General features: G+C 44.5%; 1 protein-coding gene across 4 annotated transcripts in view; it reads right to left on the bottom strand.

The window, feature by feature from the left end:
* LOC135906551 (uncharacterized) overlaps positions 1–22,219 on the bottom strand; it is a 478,731-nt gene that overhangs the window by 19,405 nt on the left and 437,107 nt on the right. For 2 of the 4 annotated variants that reach the window (XM_065437999.1, XM_065438002.1), the window contains exon 2: positions 12,825–13,068. The exons of the other annotated variants lie outside the window; for them this stretch is intronic. In XM_065437999.1, coding sequence (XP_065294071.1) covers positions 12,825–12,846 — 22 coding nt within the window. In that variant the 5' untranslated portion in view covers positions 12,847–13,068. The remainder of the gene's footprint in view (positions 1–12,824; positions 13,069–22,219) is intronic. 4 annotated transcript variants of the gene reach the window in all.

Raw genomic sequence — 22,219 nt, 5'->3', positions numbered from 1 at the left:
TATGGCACTTTTCCGCGATGCCTCAAAGCCTTGTTTTCATTAATAGCACCTAGAATCTCAGAGAACCATCTGAGCTAGAAGGGTATACCTAAGTTTTTCAAGTGTCGTGTATTATTAAGCGTGACACAAAAATTTACCGCACGAAAGTTTTCCGCATTCTGCACCGTATCGCGTACTTGAAGTGCGGCTATGGCAATTGGGAGTCAATAGGATGAACTCAGACTCAGCAAAAAAAAAGAAAGAAACAGCATATACTTTAAATATTTGTGCGGGCATTTTGTATTTTTTTTATACTTCAGTGAGCGATTACGCGACGCATGTGCGCAGTGCGTCGCAAATGGCCCTATCGATAAAATAGCTACGTGATCGAGCATGCACAACCACTGAAGGCTTGAGCAGATATGGCTTCCCAGACATAACGTTCAGCAGTGTTTCTTGCTGGGCAAGATGGTTGGGTACAAAGGAATGAACACTGTCTTTCGCAGTGGAACGCAGCACTTGAGACAGATTCAGAGCCCGCTATTTTGCCTTGTGATCTCCAGCTCTGGTATTCGTTTCAACTCTTTGTTTACGTGTAGCTCTAGTACGTACACCTTAACCATAGCGTGGAAGCCACCAGACCATGGGACCATAATCTGCACAATATTTGTCCGTAAATGTAAACATTCGAGTACTATTGCAGATAAAATACACTAAAAAATCACGAAAGGAAAGAAACTGCTGCCAGGATAGCATCGAGGATGAAGCAAGTCTCGCTGGAGCATCGCAACGTGTTTCGCAATGCAATGTCGACAGTCATCCGTAGAAATTTTACGAGGCGAAGGTGGAATTTGTGACCCGTGATAATCGCAGCACGACGTTCCCTACGGAACAATTTTATACGCGCTGCAGAGTGCGCTCGTGAAACTAGCGTTTCACTCGTATCCCACGCCGTTGCCGAATATATCATATACGAGAAACGTTCGTCGGGGCTTAGCGCCTTAACCCACCGCTGGCATTTGCACAAGCTCGAGGGTCTGTTCCAGTCGCGCGACAGGTTTAGAAAATATCTGCACAGTTTTGCGCAATAACTGCACAGTGATGCGCCAAATTGTGCATCACTGTGATGATGATGATGCACAGTTTTGCGCACTTCACCTAAACGTGGAATACGAGATTCAGCGGAACTCAAGCTATAGAACGAAGTACGTTGGTCATAACTGGCATCGATGCTGATTTTACACGACGGCTATACAAACCAGCTGGCCTGTGTTACGCACAGTTCTGTTTTCGCTGATGTATGGTTCTCCTGACGAGTCCTATGATTGATACTTGAGTTTCTTGCGTGCAATGAAAATGAGACCATGAGGCCTATAATGAACCTGCAAAGTAACATAAACTAAGAAGGAAACATGCGCACAATGAGAACATGACTACGAGGTACGCATGATCACTAACACAAGCCAGCTCGATGAGAACCCAGGAAGCTAAGAAAGGTCCGCAATGCATTCCCCAATGCACATATTTATCAAAGGTTGGACAACATCGCGCTACTTTCCGAATCTCGTAAACAACGTGCATCCGAGCTCAAAACCTTATTGGCAAAGCAATTTCGAGTTAAAATCCAGCTACCTCCAAATTTTCTTCTGTTTACTCGGGGTAACCTCATGTCACGTGAAAGAGTATCGCATCTACTTTATTTAGAAATCACTAACATTCTTCCCCACTTTCTTCCCTGAGCTGCTTACGGGGGACGACTGCTTCTTCCCCTTTTCCTGTAGATGTATCTGTGCCACTGTTGGCGTGGGATGCTTCCATGAGCGCTACCACGAATAACGAGAAAACAAAAGAGAAAAGCCGCCCGTTGCTACAGGCATAACTTTTGTCTTTTTTTTTTTCGAGAGCTCTTACAATTCTTGCAGTGCACAGTACAGTACCCCACAACGTCTGATATGCATAATTAGTTTTAAATTTTCATTTTTTTCCCATGAACAGTAGAACTCTGGAATGGTCTTGACGGCTCCTTTCGGCAGTTACCGTCCGCGAAATTTGCAAAAGAAATCTGTCATCATATGTCTCGTTAGTTCAAAGATCCGCTTGCTCGCTCTATATTTTTATTTTTGTAAACTTCAACACATGCTTTTCAGGCGCAAGACTGTTCTGTTTTGTTCTTTTGTTATGATCTACGCGTAAATGCAACATGCTCCTGTGTTGCTTGCACGCTAATGCAGTTTCGTGTTTCGTAAACTTGCAGTGGTATGTTGCGTTGGTATGCTGGTATGCTGCGTCATGTTTTACTTTACCTACGTAAGCAACTTCTGTCCACACTCCTGCTATCTTTCGCACTGAGACGACAATACATGTATATAAAATAAAATATATTTAATTAGGAGTGATAATAAATCACTTTTTCTTGTGTGTTACCAACTGGCACGACCATTAAAATTGGTCGTGCCAGTTGTAAGGAAGACGTTATACTATAAAAGTAATGCGATGTAGTGTGAATTACGACGAAACGGTCTTTAAAATGAGTCTCCCTGTAGCAACGACGTACTCATGCACAATGTGACATACTTCCTTTCGGATTCGGCCAAGTGCACTTCCACCAAGAGATAAAATATTTATCACCAGGAGAGGAAGATCCATACTGAATAGGGACTGCTCTAAGTATGTATTTCTTTATGAATAATATTTTCGGCAAGAAAAGCAGGAAGGATCCAGTGATTCTATATCTCCACACGGCGCACAAAGGTTCGATGGTGCGAACTTTCGCCTACTCATGCACAGATTTAACTGCGGTATTCGACATCGTAATAGGATAATAGAAACTCCGCATTGCTGAGAGGGACACGGCCGGACATTATTCCATGGGACTCCCAATGCCTGCGACGCGATCGCCACCTCTTCGCTTTCTTCAGTAATTGCAACCTCCTTCCCTCTATTGGTGCCTGTATTTCACGCACAAAAAAAGAAAAACTCACCATACCAAATGCATCGAGCTTCTTCTTCTATAAATGAAGTAGTTAAGTGAGGCGCTTTACATATCCGAAAAGAACCATTCTTGTGCTAGCGTAAAATTTCATTTTGCTAAATGTCCTGCCTGGCTGGCCAAGGGCAGCCTTTTCCCTTCCGTTATACTCAAGCTGTTCTTTCTTCATTTTCTTCAACTGGATAATCACTCTCAATTAATTATTCGACATATGAAATATTATAGTGAGATGAAAAGCGTCAATGAGAAAATTGCAAAGCGACATGAAAAACTCCCGATACAGCTCTCTGTTCCTCAATACGTGCTACATAAAAGTGTTTTTCCGAGCGTGAAAGAAACCGCCGAATACACGCAAAGTGCCTCGAGCGCCCAGTCGCACGGCAATTTATACGGCGTACACGAGAAGTGCGCGCAATGTAGCGGGAATATTTCGCATTGTGTCCTCCTCCTCATTACGAAGAGACATTAGGCAGACGACCTTGGGTTACCGAATCGCTGCCTGTAATATATCTTGGTCAGCGTTCAGGACCGCTCTAGGATCAAAAGCAGTGCCAGTACTTTCACTTGCACTGTTCGCTTTTGTGCGAGAAACTAATTATTCCGAGTTCAACTCCATTTCGCAGAATTTTCAAAAATATCATCGAGGTATCCAGTTGCAGGTATGGCACAGTTACAACAGTAAAGACAAAAGAAACACTCTCTCAGAGCCCTGTATCCTTAACTAGAATAAATCGTTGCCGTCACGACAACTACAAACTAATTCATTACCTTGTCTCTATACCCTTCACATCTTTCATCCGACACAATATCCCACATAATGCCCCTCCTGTGGCGCAAAGCCCAAGCTATATCCCTGTACTTAGAAATGCTCTCACCTTGCTCTTGGGCTTTGCCGACCAGCTGTGATGAACAGGTCACTGTACTGACCTATGCTGGCCTAGCTGTGCTATCCAGCTCGGAGTCGCAGGAGCGGCGACGGCTGATCCAGCGGGAACACTGGGTGACCAGGGACAATGGAGCCTCGAGCTAAGGGCTCCAGCTTAGGTGGAATATTCCCCGAGCCAATTCAAATAAACGTTTCTCTCTCTCCATTGGTTCATTACTATTTTGTTTCCGGACAATGGTTCTTATCCATTACGGGAGATTGGCCAGGAAGCCGGCCGCTCTACAGTGAGTTTTTTTTATTAAATCATATTATAGCCTAAGTAATACTTTTAGCATTAGATGTTGGCTTAGGGTATAAAGAGGGAAAATGAGGAAGTTAAAGGAAGGCTGCAATGAATTTTTGAATAAAATTATTTCAAATAATTGAAGCTATAAACACTTGCTTTGTTTCCGAAACAAAAGTTATAAATTGCAATATAGAGCTTTCAGTGGCTATAATACAGCGAGGACTCCCTAAGGAAGAGAATGGCTAACGATGTAAGTGAAAATTTCAACTGGCTAAAGAATTTCTAAAATATTTTTTGTTGTTTTAAAAGTCACCGTAGGGATAAAAAAAGTGCTCAACAGATTCAGGTGCACTGGAAAAATAACACAAATGAGACCCATCAAGACTAGACCTGGTTACTAGAAATTCAACGGCTGTATACGACAACGCTGTTTTCTAAGGGAAGCTTTACACTATCTCCGTGGCCTCCAATTATTTTTGTAAGGGAGACACAAATAATGGAACTCTGAGATTACAGCAGAGTAGATATTGGATAGGCAGAAATGTCTGCACCTAGCTGGAGTGACGTGTATTCCGAATTAGACTGAACGGAGACAGCAACACAACTGAGGCATAGTCTTTAAGTGAATCTGTATTCTTTTTAGGATGCAATCCATTGTGACCCGTTGTTTAAATCTAATAGCTAATCTGCCATAAGTACGGGAATTACCACTGCAGGTAATTCCTGCAGCATTCTCGAATTTCAGGATGCTGGAAGTGCTCTGCGTACACAAACAGAGTCAGGAGGAAAAATACTATCTGACGAAGAATTCTGCTGAAGTTATCGTAAGGCTCAGACAATTGCCAATAATTATGCCTCAAATATGGTTAGGAAGTCAGGAATGCGATGAGACTGAAACCGCTGACGTGATACAGAGATTATCCCCACAGCTTTAGTTGGTTTGGTTGGTACTACGAGTGGCTCATACCCACTATGGCGGATTGGCTAAGAATCGGGCTATTTGGATTGGATTTCTTTCTACGATGGTGCACATACACTGCGTAGGGACACAGCATTAATCTTCCGTTGCTGCATTTTCCTCTTAACTCCTGACACGCTATGCTGGATTGGATGAGGGTGAAGAAAGCTAAATTAGCGGGAAATGATAAGATTACGCAAAAGATATATTGAGAAAGCCTGAAATTAACTTCACTAAAAGTAATGATGCAACGGAAGCTGATTTACACAGCCAATAATTTCGGATTAACAACAAAGTACTGGACGACTGCGCACACATCCGTATGGCTGTATACGCATGAAACGAAGCGCGAAATGAAAACTTAACGCCGGCTATTGAAAGCCACATCCTAATTTCTTAACCTTTTTTTCATCATTTGCCTACAGCTGGAAATGAAGACAAATGCAGGTGCACGATGCTGATCCCCGTACAACGTTAGCGGTACACCGCGATTAGCGGGTGTGCGCTATAAGCGAAGATAGCTACGAAAAATTAAAACTGCGCGGCTCAGTGGAGACACCCACATCCTTTTAGAGACGGCTAACAGACGAGATGAAATTTCACAGCCTGGTTCCTTTGCCCAGTAGGCACAGTATATGAGGTTCTCATCTAACTACCACGTCCAGCCGGTACATAATAAGGGAAAACACCGAAGTCGCGGATGGCTGGAGTGATGAGCACGGTAATAAGCTTCTTGTGAACCGCGCAGCATTCTTCTCACTATGCTTCACAGGCCATACGGATGCGTGAACCATGGTTTTAAGTGTGTTCCAGGTTTTCATTCAGCTATAGGTGTAGAGAAGGGAGAGAGAGAGAGAGAGCTCCAGGTGGAGGAGTGAGTCAGTGGTTGGTGGGAAGGAAGAGATGAAGAGAGAGAGGAAAGGCAAGGACGCTAGCTAGAAAGGTCCCTAGTTTGCTACTCTGCATGGGCAAAAAGAGTAGAGGTGGAGATGAAAGGCAAGGAAGGAAAAGTGATGTTCACAAAGGACACGCACCATTGTCACAGCCTACGTTGTCGATCCGGCGATCGTAGAAAACGACCGAGCCCACTAGCAAACGTTAGCGCAGACGTCAGTTGTGAGTCGTGCGACTACTGTCCTAATCTCGTCTTCCGACAGTGGCCACTTACTCCTATGGTCTCTCTATCGCAGTACGCAGCACCATTTTCTCCATTTACTAATGCGCGAAAAATGCAAAGCAGTCGTGCGATTGCCTCACCGCCGTCGCAGGCGTCAAAGGTGCGGTTGTCCATCATTAAAATAGGGAAATAACATGCCCCCATGTGGACCTAGCCTTGTGTAAGTGTTAGACGTAGCAAAGATTTCATTGCATCGAGCGACCTGCATGCCAGTTACTGTTCCTCTACGACAGTGCGAGACCAGACTACTTGAGGAAGGCCGAGGAGAGGACGCGCAATATCTCGTCGGTCAACAGGCAAGCAGATTTCAATAAGTTGTATAATTAAGTAGCCAAGGAATTCCTGTTCCTCCTATAGTGTCCTTTCCTCGCTGGTCATTCGTGCGCGTGTATACTGCCCGCATCTGCATCTGGCATAGACGGATGGCATGCGTAACCATGAGTAAATCAATGCACGCGTCTTCTCAAGAACCTCAATGCCGGCGATGAAGCTCTTTCTGAGCTCGTCGCCAATCAGAGCGTCAGGCCCATCTCACCGAGAAACAATGTGACGTGAGAAAAACGCCGCCCATACGCAAAACTAAAAAGGCCACGAGGAAAGGCCAATGGCTGAGTGCCGAAACTATATGCACAGCTCGTCGTGAGCCGTATGATAATGCGACTTGCCGCTCTCTCACCTCTTATCGAATAGGGCGCGGCCCACCACGCTGAATCCAAATGAGTCTAGCCTCGGGAGAAGTGCTCACTGACCGGGACGAGGCGTCGTTTCTTTGTTGACTCCGGAGCGCATGGCCATTGTCCAGTTCGTAGAAGATACGACGTGATTTTGCCCTACTGCCCATGGTTTGGATCGCCAACAGAGCTCAGAATGGCGGTAGCCACGGGTCCCTAAAGGAATCCTTAGTAAGAAACTAAAAACAATGGCACCTTTTGCCGAAGAGTTTAGTTGCCACATGTGGCAGTTGCAGGAGACTTTACCTGCACGGTATAGGAATCCCTTTCAGAGGTTCCACAATGACACTGGAGATGAACATGAAGATACGCGAATATATCCAATACGCTTAGTTGTGGTACGCCAGACACGACGGTTGCAAAGTTTCTTTAACTCTTCATCCAGCTCCTTTTTAGTTGGCATTTACGAGGGCTGCGTCACGAGAACGCGAAATCAGAAACCACCTAGATTGCATATCTGACTCATTTTTTTTCTCCCGTGACCTCGCGAGACGTTGGCACATCTACGCATGAATGCACGACGACCACTTTGTATATTTTAGGCCGAACTTCGGGAACATGAAGTAAAAATAGTCCAAACACAAATACGACAGTGCCAGTTTCGGCCGCTAGAACATCGTGGGTACTTCGCTGTTTGAAATAGGGCGCCGAATTTAGAAGACACGGCAGAGCTACGCCGATAGCACGCGTCATATGTAGCTGCAGCTTAATAGGAAACTGGAGGTTGAGTAGAACTCCGTGTTGCCTATTCGAGTACGTGCGACATACAGGATCGATTTCGTTGTACAAGTCTCTGAAACAATTTGAACGAAAGTACCTTTCATTTAGCAGCGAAAGATTAAATTATACTGGCTACTCAGGCGTCTAACTGTGGAAAACTAATTGAGCTTAACGATGCAATATTGCTTCTCGGAACTTGCGGCAACCTATTTGAATAATTAAATAGTAGGCCGCTAACGCGTCTGTAGCAGAGGCACCGAAATTTACAGTGATTTCACTATGTTTTCAATTAGGGACGCAAGCTAATGAAATGAACAACATTCCACAAGGTTAATAGGGTGTGCGCAAGTCACGAGCACCTTACTTTGTGGCAAGAAATGCGAACACAACATAGCTAAAAGAAACAACAAGTGTTCAGTTAAAAGAAAACTTAATACTATAGTTGTAAGTAATGTAATACGTTTAGTACGTATGTTACGTACCGTAATATGCACAGGAAATCGGAACTGAAGCAGTTCCGTATATGTTTAAAAGCTTTCTATGAGAGCAAGCCTGAAACAAAGAACCTTCACACAGAGGCTTACCACTTCAATTTTAGTTAACATTATGTGCGAATGACGTTATCTGTGTATATATTTTCGCAACTGTTTCGTTACCATTGAAGAAAGGATAAAGGATCGCGCGCACTTGATTTTCGCTGCTGGATGAAGCATTCTGATGTTTTCACAATAGTAAAGTTCTAAACGTATTGCCATTTTAAGCGTCCACAGCATCAAGCTCTTCAATCTTCCTAACATCGCTGCATAGGGGCATCTAAATAAGGTGTCAAAGAGAATGTTTTATTTATATAGGAGGCCTATCGGGAGCCTGCAAGAGTCAGATATTTGAGCGAATTGTGTAAACATTCCTTCATTAGCAGTTACTAATAAAAATATTTCTGCCAAGGAATACAAAATCAGGAACCACTTATCCATGACTCCTGAGCATGACCAATCAGAGTAATTAGAAACTTGAGACCACAGCGAATCTAGAAAAAACGAAAATAGTGACAGATAACGCTTAACGATCTCACTGTGTCAAGATAAACTGCATCTCACAAAAAAAAAACTTGTAAATACTCTTTCATTCAGTGATGCACCCAAAAAGTGTTTTCATTCATAGTATCTAGCATACGAGGCATACCTGAGCTATAGGAGACGCCGTAAAAGACGAAACCTAATTTAAACCACCAGGGGCTCTTCAACATGCAATGACTTCAATTACTCGAACGTTTTTTCACGTAAGAATGGCACTACCGGTGCCTAGACTTGATACCGCGGATTCACGCTCAGCAGGACACCCTATCCTCTGAGCCTCTTTCGCAGGTGTTTTGATAGTGAAGCCCCAGCGGTAGACTACACATGGCTGCGCGCGTACACAAACGGCCACATAGATAGAACAACTCCATTGTCGTGCATCACTGGTGTTATTACGAGCAGATCTGGCGAAGCACAAGCGCCGCCGGCGGTGGCATGTGAGTGAGGCTGCAGCGAGCCTCCTTGCTCCAACGCTTATCGCCAGTTGCGACTTCCAACAGTCGTCCGTGAAAAAAAAAAACAACAAAAAAAAAACTTACGACGCAGGGGTAAAATTTGTGGCGCATGCTATATCGCACTGCGACGTTGCTCGTTAAGCAACATCCTGCGCACGCCTCCGAGGCCACCTCGCGGAGCTAACGTTTGGCTGGCGTCCGCGCTGCTGCCGCTACTGATGGAGCAACGATGAACAATAAGAACGTTGGGCACATTGAGTGCCTGAGCCAGCGCTGTCGCTTTTCCCAAGCCCGAGGGCACATGACGTTTCCACTTGTTCTTCAGAGCCTTTTCTGGGAAGTGATACTTTTCTTTTTATTCTCCAGAACTCCCCCCCCCCTTGCTTGTTTTTCCCCTCACCTTCAAACCACCAGGCTCATCGCCGCCTTGTGATGCTCACTTGCCCTCCTTCTCCTCAGTCAGTGCGCAAGTTTCCCCCCACGCCAATCCATCCTCATTTAAGCCTTTAATCGCATTAAAACCAGCTTAGATCGCATGCTTAACACGTTTTACGTCACATGTAAGGTAAATTTCTAATTAACAAATTTTTTAAAAAAGGGAGAGAGATAGAATACGAAAACACACGAGATGTATGTCCTTGAAAGAGTGTTCTGCGTGCGCGCTCATCATGATGGATATTTTCGAACTCGCTCTATTCGCAAGGATATGTTGTATTTTCAATTTGGTTGGCGCAAATAAAGAAAAACGAAATCGAAGAACGTGCGCTTTGCTACCGGTATAACTTTCGATTTTCTTACCACGGCTCTCACAAACGGCGTATAGTGCCTGGACCCCCGGCGATTTATTAATGGCATGCAGCTCTTCAAAACATAACTAAACTAAACAAAATAAACGGCAGCACACAGTATACAAGTGTCACATAAGAGAAATGAACTTGACAGTCACGGCGATTTCTTAGCAGGGTCTGGCTTCGTGGCCGCTGTGTCAACATACGAAGTGGGAGTGCTGACGTTCAGTGAACAAGAGGGGCCACCTCGTTAACTCTTCTATTAGGTAAGTAAGCACAGAGCAGCGACAAGAAGGGATGCGGAGTACAGCAGTGACCTTATCCTCTAGCGTGGAAGGCACAACGCCTGCGCCTGCCAGCACAGACAGTCACACAGCGAATGCCTTTCTGTTTGCACCCATCTGCCCCTCGTCCCATTATCATAGATTGCCACCGCTCTGTAACGAGGTGACGTAACTTTCACTCGAACAACATCGCGTCGTGATGTTGTTGCTAAAGCTAACAGTAGTGCCGGGTCTACACTGCAAGTGTAATCATTGCGCCATCGCGCCGTAATGAGAAGAGGAGTGCTACGAGGAACGAGCTGCCCTGCCGTTACCAGGGCGAGACAGCGCCGGTGCAATTTGCCACGTTGTAAGTCAACAGCTGCAAGCACGAGCTGCATTTAGAGCAAAGGTGAACTCAGCTGGGACTTGTGGCAAAGGCACGCATGAAGGTAATTCGCTTGGGTGGAATGACCATCCCCGCAAGGTTGCAGCACCTAAAGACATGACGAAGGGAATTGAAAAGTTACTTATTGTAATTATGATAATTAGATAATTACGATAATGGGGTATTAAGATAAGTAATGGCCGCCTCATCGAGTAATTTAGCTCAAGGTTTAGCATTGTGTCATCTGCCAAACACAATTTCTAAAATTTCCCGTATCAAAAAAAAAACACACCTGGTACACACCTCGAAAATAATGTGGGTTCATTGACCGCGATCTTGAACGCGCAATCTGTTATCGACGCAGAAATACATTTTCCTTTTGACGAAATAGAAATTGCGCCAATTCAAAGCAGATGTTGGAATCTATGAGAAATGATCGCTTTCGTAAAGCGGGTAATTAGACGCTGTGCAAGAAAACGCGAGGCGTACATTTATCCTAATTAAAGGAATACGTTTCTTCGGTGAGAACACGAACACGAAATTGCGAACACGGACCAGAGCTACATTCCTTACTCGCAGTCATAAAAAATGAACCCGCACGGTTGCCCGGACCTCACGAGCTTCTGGCGAGGTCAATCACCGCAACCCTTTGTGTCATCAAGCTCATTAATTTGCTAATTACCAGCTTCCCTTCCAACTTGCCATGCCCCCATGTCACCTTTGTTTTTCTCTGTGTTCATTTTCTAATTATTCTGTTTTGATATTTTTTGTTTACTCTGTCGATGAACTTTCGTGAAATGAGTGCGTTTTTTCTTCCCCTGTCACCGAAATTATTAACCCTGACATTTATCTTTCTTCCCTAAATTTCGCAGTGGTTCGCCGAACCCAGCCCTTGCTCTTTATTCGTATACCAAATTTCTGACTTGTTATTCCTTTATTTTTCTTTCGTCACGTTTGCCGTTACTTTTTCTTTCCGCTTCTTTCGATGTTTCTGCGAAATCTCTTGTTTTCTACAAGGTTTCTCCTTGTCTTCATCTTCCCTATCCTTTAAGTACTATTACTTTAAATCCAAAGTTTGACAGCAACCATTCTGGCCGGAAAAACAGGTATTGCCAAAAGACACGAAGACAAGCCCTAATCAAACTAGTAGCAAGTTCACTGACATTTCGGCTGCCACACGGGAGCCTGTAGCGGGAATTTCGTTTGTCTGTTACCTGAAGAGAAGTTAACAGGAAGCCTAACGCAGACATTGAAAAGAAATGACGGGAAACTTCCGGCGATGCATTTTCGCTGCTTGCGTTACCTACTGAAGAGTAGTTAAGTGTCTGGTTTACTAGTTTTATAGTGAACAAGGTGCCCATACGCGAGCGCTTGCGGCATAAACTGTACTAAATTTCTGATCGGTCCACCACGCGTGTTTTGAAACCGGGCTATTAATTTACTTTTACCACCAATGTATCCACCTTATCACGTCTGCTTTGTCGCCTGCTGCCTCTCTCTCTCTCTCTCTCTCTCTCTCTCTCTCTCTCTCTCTCTCTCTTTCCCCCCGTAAGCGATCTACTTATTTCGCTCTTGCCTTCGCGAGAGCTTAGCGCTAATTGGAGTGGCTGTATGTGTTGTTTGTCGCTACGAGAAGAAGATAGAACACCTATTGTGACACTGTCCTCGATTTGACATGAAAACACAATGTCAAATGCGCCGCGACGAATGGAGGATTGTCCACTGTCCATACAGAACGCTATACTGGAACACAACCCCCAACCTATCACAGGCCCAGAAGACAATGAAGATGCTTTCCTGCTTTTGTGAAAACGGCTAGCTTGTACGAAGTCCTTCGACTTCGTGGAACTGTCCTCGCGGGTGTGCACTTTCACCACCTTCCCCTTACTCTCTCTCTCTCTAATATTTTCCTGTTCCCTTTCTCCAGCGTAGGCTAACCAACGAGATGCTTTCCTGGCTGACATGGTTTTTAATTCTTTCTTCTCTCCCCCCCCCCCCCCCTCTCTCCACCACTCACGCTCCTTATTCATCTGACCACTGCTGTTTGTTCAGCCCTTAGCCGAAAACACGACGCACGCTCCCCCCGCATTACGGTGATTACGCTCGGTAGCGGGAGTTGGCGACTCACTTCGTGCCAGCAGGCTCTTCATCCGGCCAAGACCCAGGACGAGAACACGCGGTCAGGGCTCTCCGCAGAAGTTAATTTCATCCGGGCTCCTTGAGAGCGCACGCCTCGGCTACTCACGTGACAGCCGAGGTCCTCTTGTGCTACGCCGTGTGGGCGTAGTTCCGTGCAGCTTTGTCTTATAGCTCAAAGCACGGCTGTCTTTGACGCCGCCGAGTCAGCGTGGGCGTGAGACGGCGAGCAAGTACTGGGAAAGAAACAGGGGCCGAATGAGGGTTGCTTCGAGCATACTTCAGGGATTTCATGCATTCTTAATATTGTTGTTCATAACCTCCACCAGGTAAGCGGAACATTTCAGCAAATTTGTTTCATTTAGGTGGTGGAAACTATGGGGAATGAGATGAGGATGTTCCACTGACTTACTGAAACTTAGGTGGAATGATAGTAAGAGTGATATAACAAAATGGCAACACGCTAAGCTTCGAAATACTTAGTGCAACTTTACTTCCTAAATGGAATCTTTTTGTAAGTATGTTTCACTAAGCGAAACTTATGTGGGAGGAGTTCCATAGTGCAGTGCTGTCAAGGGGGAACCTGAGGACCACGAGGACAAATATGGACCGACGGAACTTTCAGGTGTGGTTTCATTTGTGCCTGTCCTGCTCCGTCTTGGTGGTATTTTCAGATATAGCCATGAACGAGCAAAGTGGTATAAAATGAGATATCGGCTTGAATGAGAAAACATGACCATAAATTGTCGCAACCCTAGATATTTCTTTTCGTCGTATTTTGAACGCGGCGCCCATCTTGCGCTACAAAAACCTCCGTACCTGTCATTCTGCCTCGTCAAAAAAAAAAAAAAAGAACGACTTTTTTTGGAGGAACAGCAATTTTTGTCGCAAACCTCATGTGCGTTTTTCGCAAGAAAGCCGGCACAGAAGAGTAGGAGAAAAACAATGTCGTCGGAGCAATACAACCAGCTCGGAAGAGACAGCTTTATCAAACTTTAGGGACATTTTTTTTACTTAATATTTTTCAGTCGGGATTGTACTCATCGATCGCTAAACAACGCACCGACAGCAGCCCCTTATTCATACGAAACAGCACTGAGAGGTCGGCCTGAAGTGCGTTCCATTCATCAGCTGCTACACGCCGGAGAAAGCTGAAGACGGAGAGAGACAGGCATGATGAATGACGATGAGGGCGGCAGTAGCCGGCACTGAGAATTCATTACATGTTCATCGGGTCAATGCAAATCTTTAAACGCGTGTAGTGATGTTCAATAAATAGCAAACTTGAGAAGCGGATGCTGCTTAGGCGCAGTACGATGTAATAGCAGGGCATATTTTTAAAGAGTTCTAATAAGTCATCCATCGTGAGCTAACGCTGTTGTTGGCGGCATCATTGAAGTTTGCTTCGGCTTCTGCAGCACGACGAAACTTCTGTTGTAGAAGCATGCGAAGACAGTAGTGTACTAGCAACCACGCTTCCGCAAGAGTTTTGACATATGACGACTAAAAATGTCATTAGCAACGTGATAAAACGAAGGCAATAGAAAAAGAGGCAATGGATACCATCAAGTGGGAGATAATAAGAACAAAATAACATTCACAGCGTCGCTGCTATTTGTCGCGTAAGAACTGCGCAGTTTCGTGCGCTATAGACACGCTGCGCCATCAAAGTACTACTTAAAAACGCATTGAACGTTACAGAAAGCCAAATTTGACTTGTAACCAACCTTAATTAATTCTTTTTTTGGGGGGGGGGGGTGGGGGGTGGTCTACGATGATCCCGGGTGATTCCCATTTCTGTTTCAAGCTGCAACAGTGGATTGCAAGCCGCAAAGAAAATAGCACCCCTGACGAGAAACCCGAGAAGAAAAAACGCTTTGAGAAATAGTTTCCTACAAGATTATATCATATTATAGGCTTAGAAAATATTGCTATGGGGCGAACGTGAGGCGAACATTTCAAGAAAAGCATGGGCATAGCTCGTTCTGCGCACAGCAAGCTTTACTATGATGCACGCAAATTTGGAGACAACCGACACGCGAACGAAGGGCAAGCGCAAACACTCTCCACTACCGCCTAAGTTGGCCTGCTGCAAGCGTCATTTCGACGAGGGCAGGTTAAGCTTCTTGGCGCTTTTGTTAATGCGTCATTCTTAACACACAAAAAAATGGGTCTTATATGCATGAAGCTGCCGTTTACTTAATAGAGTTTGCTGATAAGATGTGCTCATATAGAACGACAGAAAGCTGGGCTAGTTGGTAAGGATTCATTATGCAAAATAGAAGTAAGGCGTGCAGACAGGTACGCTGCACGCCAGAGTTAGATGAATGCGCGATATTGCACAGGCATAAGATTGAAGATACGCGTCTTATGGTAGAGGCATGGCATATCTATAATGGTGGAAGTGCGTGCGTGAGTCAGCCTTCGATTACTTTACATAAGGAAGAGATTAAGTGCCTTAACAGTTATCTCTCACGTAGACCGGCAAGTGTACCCGATTGACACGTGGTGTTACCATTCCTGAGCATGCGCACATGAGGTTTGTGTCTTGTTTCTTTTTTCGCCTCAGTGCTCCCTTCAGTTGATAGTCGGCGTTCGTGTTGTCCACTTCTCTACTCTTGTGTCCTGTCTGCACGCCTCACTTCTATTTTGCATAGTGCTCATATAGTTTATCTTCTAGACGCCAAACGCATGACAGAGCAAGTTAAAGGCCACGGCAGTTAAACGCGAAGAAACGAAAAGTCAAGTAAAAACACCTCAAGTGAGAAAGGATAAAAGCACATCGTCCTGTCACGTAGAAAGGCACAAAATCCGGAGAGGGATATTGAAGTTATGTCACACAAATACGCATAATGTCCTGTTGCGATAGGTGACATACGCAGGTTCAGAAGTCAGCATGGCGCTTACGTAGTCAGGGACACTATTGACCTTTGACACGAAGAAAAGCTAATATTAATCAAAATTATTGCTGTCGTTCGTAGCGTTGGAAAAACTAGCGGGCAACATGCGAAGTTCCAGGGCAAGGCGAGACATTCGAGCACCTCCACCAAATTTAGGAAGGCTTCTTGAAGCTTTGCTGTTAACTGTTGAAGAGCGCAGCAGTGTCAGCAAGCAAACCAACCTGTAGTTTCCTTGGCTACAACCAGAGAATGGCTTCTCAACGTCGTTTTGAACGTGCCACCGGCGAAAGAGCGGCACGATGCTTCGTTGCATTTGGTTCAAACATTTTATTTTTGCCGGGTACATCAGTGCTCAGTTTTGAAACTGCTTGCTTTGGCATTCATGTAGCAACTTCTGAGACCTAGGGGTCTGCGGCGCAATGTCGTTATATAAATAAAGAAACGTCGCTTTTCAGAATCGTCTCGAGGACATTTCGCACTCTCATACGCGTGGCTGGAATTGCACTACGGACTATATCATATCGCCTTGTTTATTTATTTCTTTTCTTCCTTTCGTTATTTGTTCGGTATGCTTTGCGTGATTTCTGTATTTGTTTATTCTTCCTTGAATACTAGCCGTCAAACTTTTAAGCAATGTTTCAGCTTGCTTCTTGAGACGACAGAGTGGCTTGCATATGTAAACACTGTGCTGTCACCGAAAACGACGCATGAAAGAAGGAACAAACGTCACAAAAAGAAGACTGTTTATGGGTACACAAAGCATTCACGCCATAGTCTCACGAATGAAGATTGATGAGCCTACTTCTGACAGCTTAACGGTCTGTATTAGGAAATGGTGGCATACGAAAACTGGGCGTTGTCACTTACTGAATGCCAAATGACGGGGCTGAGTTATTCAGGAACATCTGCGCTGCTAAACAAGGCGTGTTTATATTACCTCGCACATGCAACTTATAACGGACATTTTTCCAAAACTGCGTGGTCCATACCAGCTGAATATACATGGTAACGTGTGTCGGAGGTACGGGTTTCCTTTGAAGCGTACTGATCTGTTATTATGACATAAAAGTTAGCTTGCGTGTATACCATCCAAATAGATATTATCTTATATGTGTGTCTTTTTAAGCAGTAATACGAAATTTTTATTTCGCACCTTGTGTTCTACCGGCTACCCATTAGAGGTCAGCTAAACGTTAGTAAGTTGGTAAAATCGATGAACAGTGTTAAATCACGGCCATGTACCAGCAAGCAGGGCCCCCGAACATTGCGACATCGCGCCTTAGTCCTTAAGAAGGTTGTGAAAACTCGTTTCTACAGCTTCGCTGTCCTTGGTGCATAAGCTGCCAGAATGGCATACGCTTTTTTCCCTGCCGTTTCATCTTGAAGTGAGCATCAGGGTTTGATAATGAGACGCCTTTCTAATTTGCCTATTCCTCATGAGTACATTTATAGAGGTGCCTTCAGTCTAAACTCGAACAATAGAGACACGTTTCTGGGGACTTAATTTCAGCTGATACGTGCTGTAAGTAGGAAACATCAAATGCTTAGGAAGGAAAACGCAATTATCGAGCACAGTTCAAGGCATCCGAAGCAGAAATCTCTAGGCAACATTTGCAGGAAAAAGATAAAGGCGATTAAGGCGTGTGCGGGATAAGTATTAGTGAAGTTGTCCCTTAGATTTGCTGTACTATAAAGCTATAGATTCATGGTGGCAATTTTCAATAAAGCAACTACGCAGTAAGTAGGAGTAATATTTAGTAAATATACGTAATATAACGTTGCATATGCGAGCTTGAATAACTGGAAAGGACTAAACACTACATATACTGGGTGACATACCTTTAGAACCCTTATCAGAAGCTTTACGCATTAGTTTAAGTAGAAGTATCTGATTGGTAATAAGCATTGCGGCCCTCAAGAAGTAGCTTCAGCAGTTCGTGTCCGTCTTCTATGTCCTGAGATTTGGCTGAGGCATGCAGCTGATGAGCACGAGTACGTAATGGACATGAAGTGGTACCGAAAAATTAAAGGACGCAGAAGCTGCGCCGCAATTGCATTTTCAATTGCTGCAAATGTTAGAAATGTTACATAAAAAGAAACGAAAGAAAGAATGTCGCTGGGGGCTGAATTCGGCTGGTACGAAAGGCTTTGGAGCAAAATGTTGCAGACGAGTAACCGTACCTAACTGAAAAATGCCGCCGATCAAAAGCCTTGCACAATAGTTATTTTAAAAAATGAAACGAAAATAACAGTACTAACAGGAAATAATCAATGATCGGTGCATTCGTGAATATACGATTTCATATTAAGTAGATATTTTGCTGAACAGCAAGTTAGTTGACACATGAAGGCTAATATATAATTTGTGCAGCAAACAGGACGAAAGATTAGCGCAGTCGTGCCTCCACGCTACGCAGCTAATAGGCAGTATGCTTCGTGGATGTATAGGCCCGTGTAATATTCAATCTATGGTTGCATCAATGTGTTTGAACAACTCATAGCCGTACAAAAAATGAGAGAAAGGAGGTGACTGCAGAGATCCTTCTCCTCTCCTTGTTAAAGCTTGCATTCACGCTCTGACAAACCTCCCGGCGATCTTACCAATATGTTCTTTAATATATTCTGCCAGCATGCTTATGTGTTTCTTTTTTTCTGGTTGACGAGCAAAACTAGAAGAAGGTAAAAGCGGGAGCCAACGTTGTGACAAGTGGACTTGTCTTTTTCAAAGCGACATATGCTTTAAAGCATATGTCGCCTTGATAAAGCCTATGTCGCCTTGAAAAAGACAAGTCCACTTGTTGAAACGTTGCCTTCCGATTTTACCTTGTTCTCGTTTTGTTCATCGTCTTGAATTTCCATCTCCCGCCTTCCCCGTGCTTCCCTTTTCTTTTCTGGTTGTTTGTTTGTGTCTGTCTCTCAACATTCTCCCGATTTATGAATATATTCCTTACGTTTCCCTCGCGCTTTAACAGCAAGGGAAGTGGGGTAAGTCCATTGCTGGGAATCACAGCTTCAACAATGCCCGGAAGAACATGAAGACATAAACGACCGCCACAAACGACAGTAAGAAACGACAGCTGATAACCGAGGTTGTATTAGTGCATGATATAAATCATACTTTGCCGCGCTAATGTAGCAGTTCTAGAGTTCCAGCTAGCCCTGACGTGCTCGCGCCGCATTTAACGTCACTTTCGAGATTTACTGCGCTGTGACCCAGAATGCACGAAATCACGTTGGGTAGAGGGGGGGAGGGAGAAACGTCCGGAAACTCAGAAATGGATAACGGTGCGTAATGAAATATGGGACAAGCGGTTGCTTTCGCAAAAGAACTCGCCCGCACTATAGCTTGTCTCCGATATGCGCGAAGTTTCCACAATGTCTATTCTCACTTCGCGCCATCCCCGTTTCGCGAATATGTCTCTGGCAGACTCCCAGGGTTTTAGAATTGAACGACGGCGCCTTACACACTCCGTTCGATCGCGCGAACGTTTCTTCAAATGCGAGACATTTTCACTCGGGATAAGTCGCCACCGTCTTCTGGCGAGCATTCATTGTTGTTGTGGTTTAGAACGTGCGTGTGCTTTTATTTGGGTATATGTGCCGTGGGCGTTAGAAAAAAAATATCGAATTCACGTCCTGGTTTTTCGCTCCCCGTTTACTCAATGCGGGGAACGCCAGTTTGCAGAGCATCACTTTTACACTGGAGGGACAAAACGGAAAGTTCGCAGGAAAGCTTGAAGTTTCAGCTCTAAACAAGATGCAAAATCCATAAGAGGCGTGAAGGGCAAATATAAACCTTCTTTTTCTGATTTTTATTCATGCATTAAACGCAGTGGGCCTTAGTTTTTCCCTATTCCTTATTTGTTTTTGTGGCTTCTTTTTGGTAATGTTAATAAATAAAGAGACGTTGGCACCGTGGTATAACTTCGGCTACTTCTTTACACAAACGTTACATGCATGACATATTATGACATAGTAAAACAAATATTCGTGGCTATGGCGAGATGCTGTTGAGAACAGGTTAGTGGAATAGGTTCCTGGCCGCAATGTTTTTATTTTGGTCAAATGAAAATAAAAAAGGCATAAAAAATTAACAATCGCGTACCGTGCTTTCGACGCAGACTAATATGGGATACACATTTTCTTGAACTAGTTTGTCCTGCTTCACAGCCCAAAAGCAGAGCAATGCATTGGACTGTGGGAACGAAAAAGTATTTGCTCAGAAGGAGCTTGTGCTTGCATAACATGTACTAGCCTAACCTGATCTAACGCCGCCTCAAATCCTTTACCTACTGCATGTCGGTGTCGTGCCCTGCTTGTCAGCTGTGGGCACGTTTAGAAACCGGAAGCTAACAAATTGTTCTGAATCCTCTATTACGTTGTCTATTCAGCCTCGGAGTAGCATGGAGACGGTAAAACCTGTCACTCAATCAATTAGTACTACAATTCTGGATCGCCTGGTAATATATGCCAACTTTTCGTATTTGTACTTACAAGAAAACAATAACAAATTTGAGTTTGGAGCACCTGTTTTAAATATACGGTACTACGTGCTGCTGCCGTTTTCGCGGTCGCAATCGTACTGCACTGTTCTCAAATAAAATGGGGTCCAACTTTGACTTTATTCGTGCTTCAACCATGTCTTGCTTGACCTGACGCATGTTACTTTAGTTGGTCAACACACTGTAATCGCAGTTTGTGTTATATTCAGAGAATTGAAATTCTCAGTGACTCGATTTTTCTGTTATAAAATTCAGAGGCGTGTAAAGAATGCAAGAAACAAAACAAGTCTCGAATTCGTGTATTTAGTAGGTGAGTTCCACATCTAATGCCAGCAACGTCGTATTCTTAGGTGTAAGGTAAAAGGTCGTAAAATTGTGAATCCCTTCAAGTCAATGCAAAGTAGACCCCGAAATTGAAACCTTGCAGTTACAGCAACTTAGAGTCTTATCGTGCGTATAATTATTCGACGGATTTCCCTTGCACTTGTAAGTGCCATTAACTCACTTCGAAGTGCCTTTTTATTTTAAGCGAAACAAAGAGACCAAGAAAAACCAGCAACAATTACAAGCTCATAGAGTACAGGAATCTCACACACATGCTGTGCCGATTCATACAAAGGTCGAGCAGATATTGGAGCCAATACAGTACACAGGAGCGAAAAATGATCGCGCATACGCAATAAGTAGACGCTCGTAAGGAGAGCATTGAAGACTCTTCACCGCCTCGTCTATCGACATATGATCTTACTTTTCTCGTGTCTGCGCCCGCTCAACCTGTTGGATCCGGCTTCAGTGAGAGCATTGCTTTTTTGAGGAGAATGTTGTCTGAGATGACGTTCGTTTCGTCATTACCTTTTCGCTGTTGTTTACTTTGCGCTTTCTTCGCTTTCCAATGCCTTTCCCATCTTCCATCCTGTGCTGTCTCATACTCGTACCTACTAAGATCTCTTAAGATCTATGTTGGTTCTTACGTACACGTAAAATGCGTCGAACAAAGAAAGACTTATTATTCGCCCAACGTCCATGTGTTGCAGCCGCGTGTCATGTGTGCGCGTATTTGTACAAATGGTGAAGACGATCTCTTGTTTATTAATCCCGCTTGCATCCGTATCGATCGACCGGTGAGGTGGACTGAAGGGTGCGCTGGTCTTCCCGTTGGCTCGCAAAACCTTGTCTCTCTATTGGATCAATACTACGAAACATCGCCCTGCAGCTGCAGCTAGTGATTTCTTATACATACGTTATGGGGATAGAAAGAGGCTTGCTGTTTCTAACAAGGAACTGCGAGTGTTCGCTTGGCTGACGAACCAGCTTGCTACTCCAGATGGCAGGCACCGCGGACACACAGAAGTAAAACCGGCACGAAGCAGAGCACAGGCACCATTTTCTTACGGGGACTTCTTTAGACGAGCGGCGTTCTGCACAGGAACAATGTATCAGTACATGTAGGAGCTGTATCGGGCTCACGTATACCGCATCTCAAAGCCTACAACGCTGAATCATGTTTTTTCAAACGGCTTCGCAAGCGCAGTGCTCTAGTTTCGTCGACACTGCAACGCCCGAGCTCATCCCGCACGAATAAATACACTTCCATCGTAAAACGACTCCCATCTAGCCTCGGTCGCTTCAAATCCACGCGAATACGGGCACAGCTCGTCAACCCTTCGGTGTCCTGTGCCTGTATTCTTAGAGTCGTATATAGCATACAATGTCGCAGTCTTCGTTTCTGGACTTGCGTATCGGGTCCACACGATGACATACTCAGTATGGGCCTCCGTGTCTGTTGTTGCCGAAAACGCCGGCTCCCGGACTCACCATGGTAGCTCAGTGGCTATTGTTTTGCGCTGCTAAGTTTGAAGTCACCGGTTCGAACTCGACCGAGGTGGCCGCATTCCCATGGCGACGTAACGCAGGAAAACGCTCATGTACTTATATTTAGGAGCACGTTAAGCAAGCCCACAAGATCGCAATTAATCCGGAGTCTT

The sequence above is a fragment of the Dermacentor albipictus genome, chromosome 9 (genome assembly GCF_038994185.2).
Source record: "Dermacentor albipictus isolate Rhodes 1998 colony chromosome 9, USDA_Dalb.pri_finalv2, whole genome shotgun sequence".
NCBI lineage: Eukaryota > Metazoa > Arthropoda > Arachnida > Ixodida > Ixodidae > Dermacentor > Dermacentor albipictus.
The sequence above is the reverse complement of the archived record's forward strand: the minus strand, read 5'-3'. Positions and strand labels throughout refer to the sequence as shown.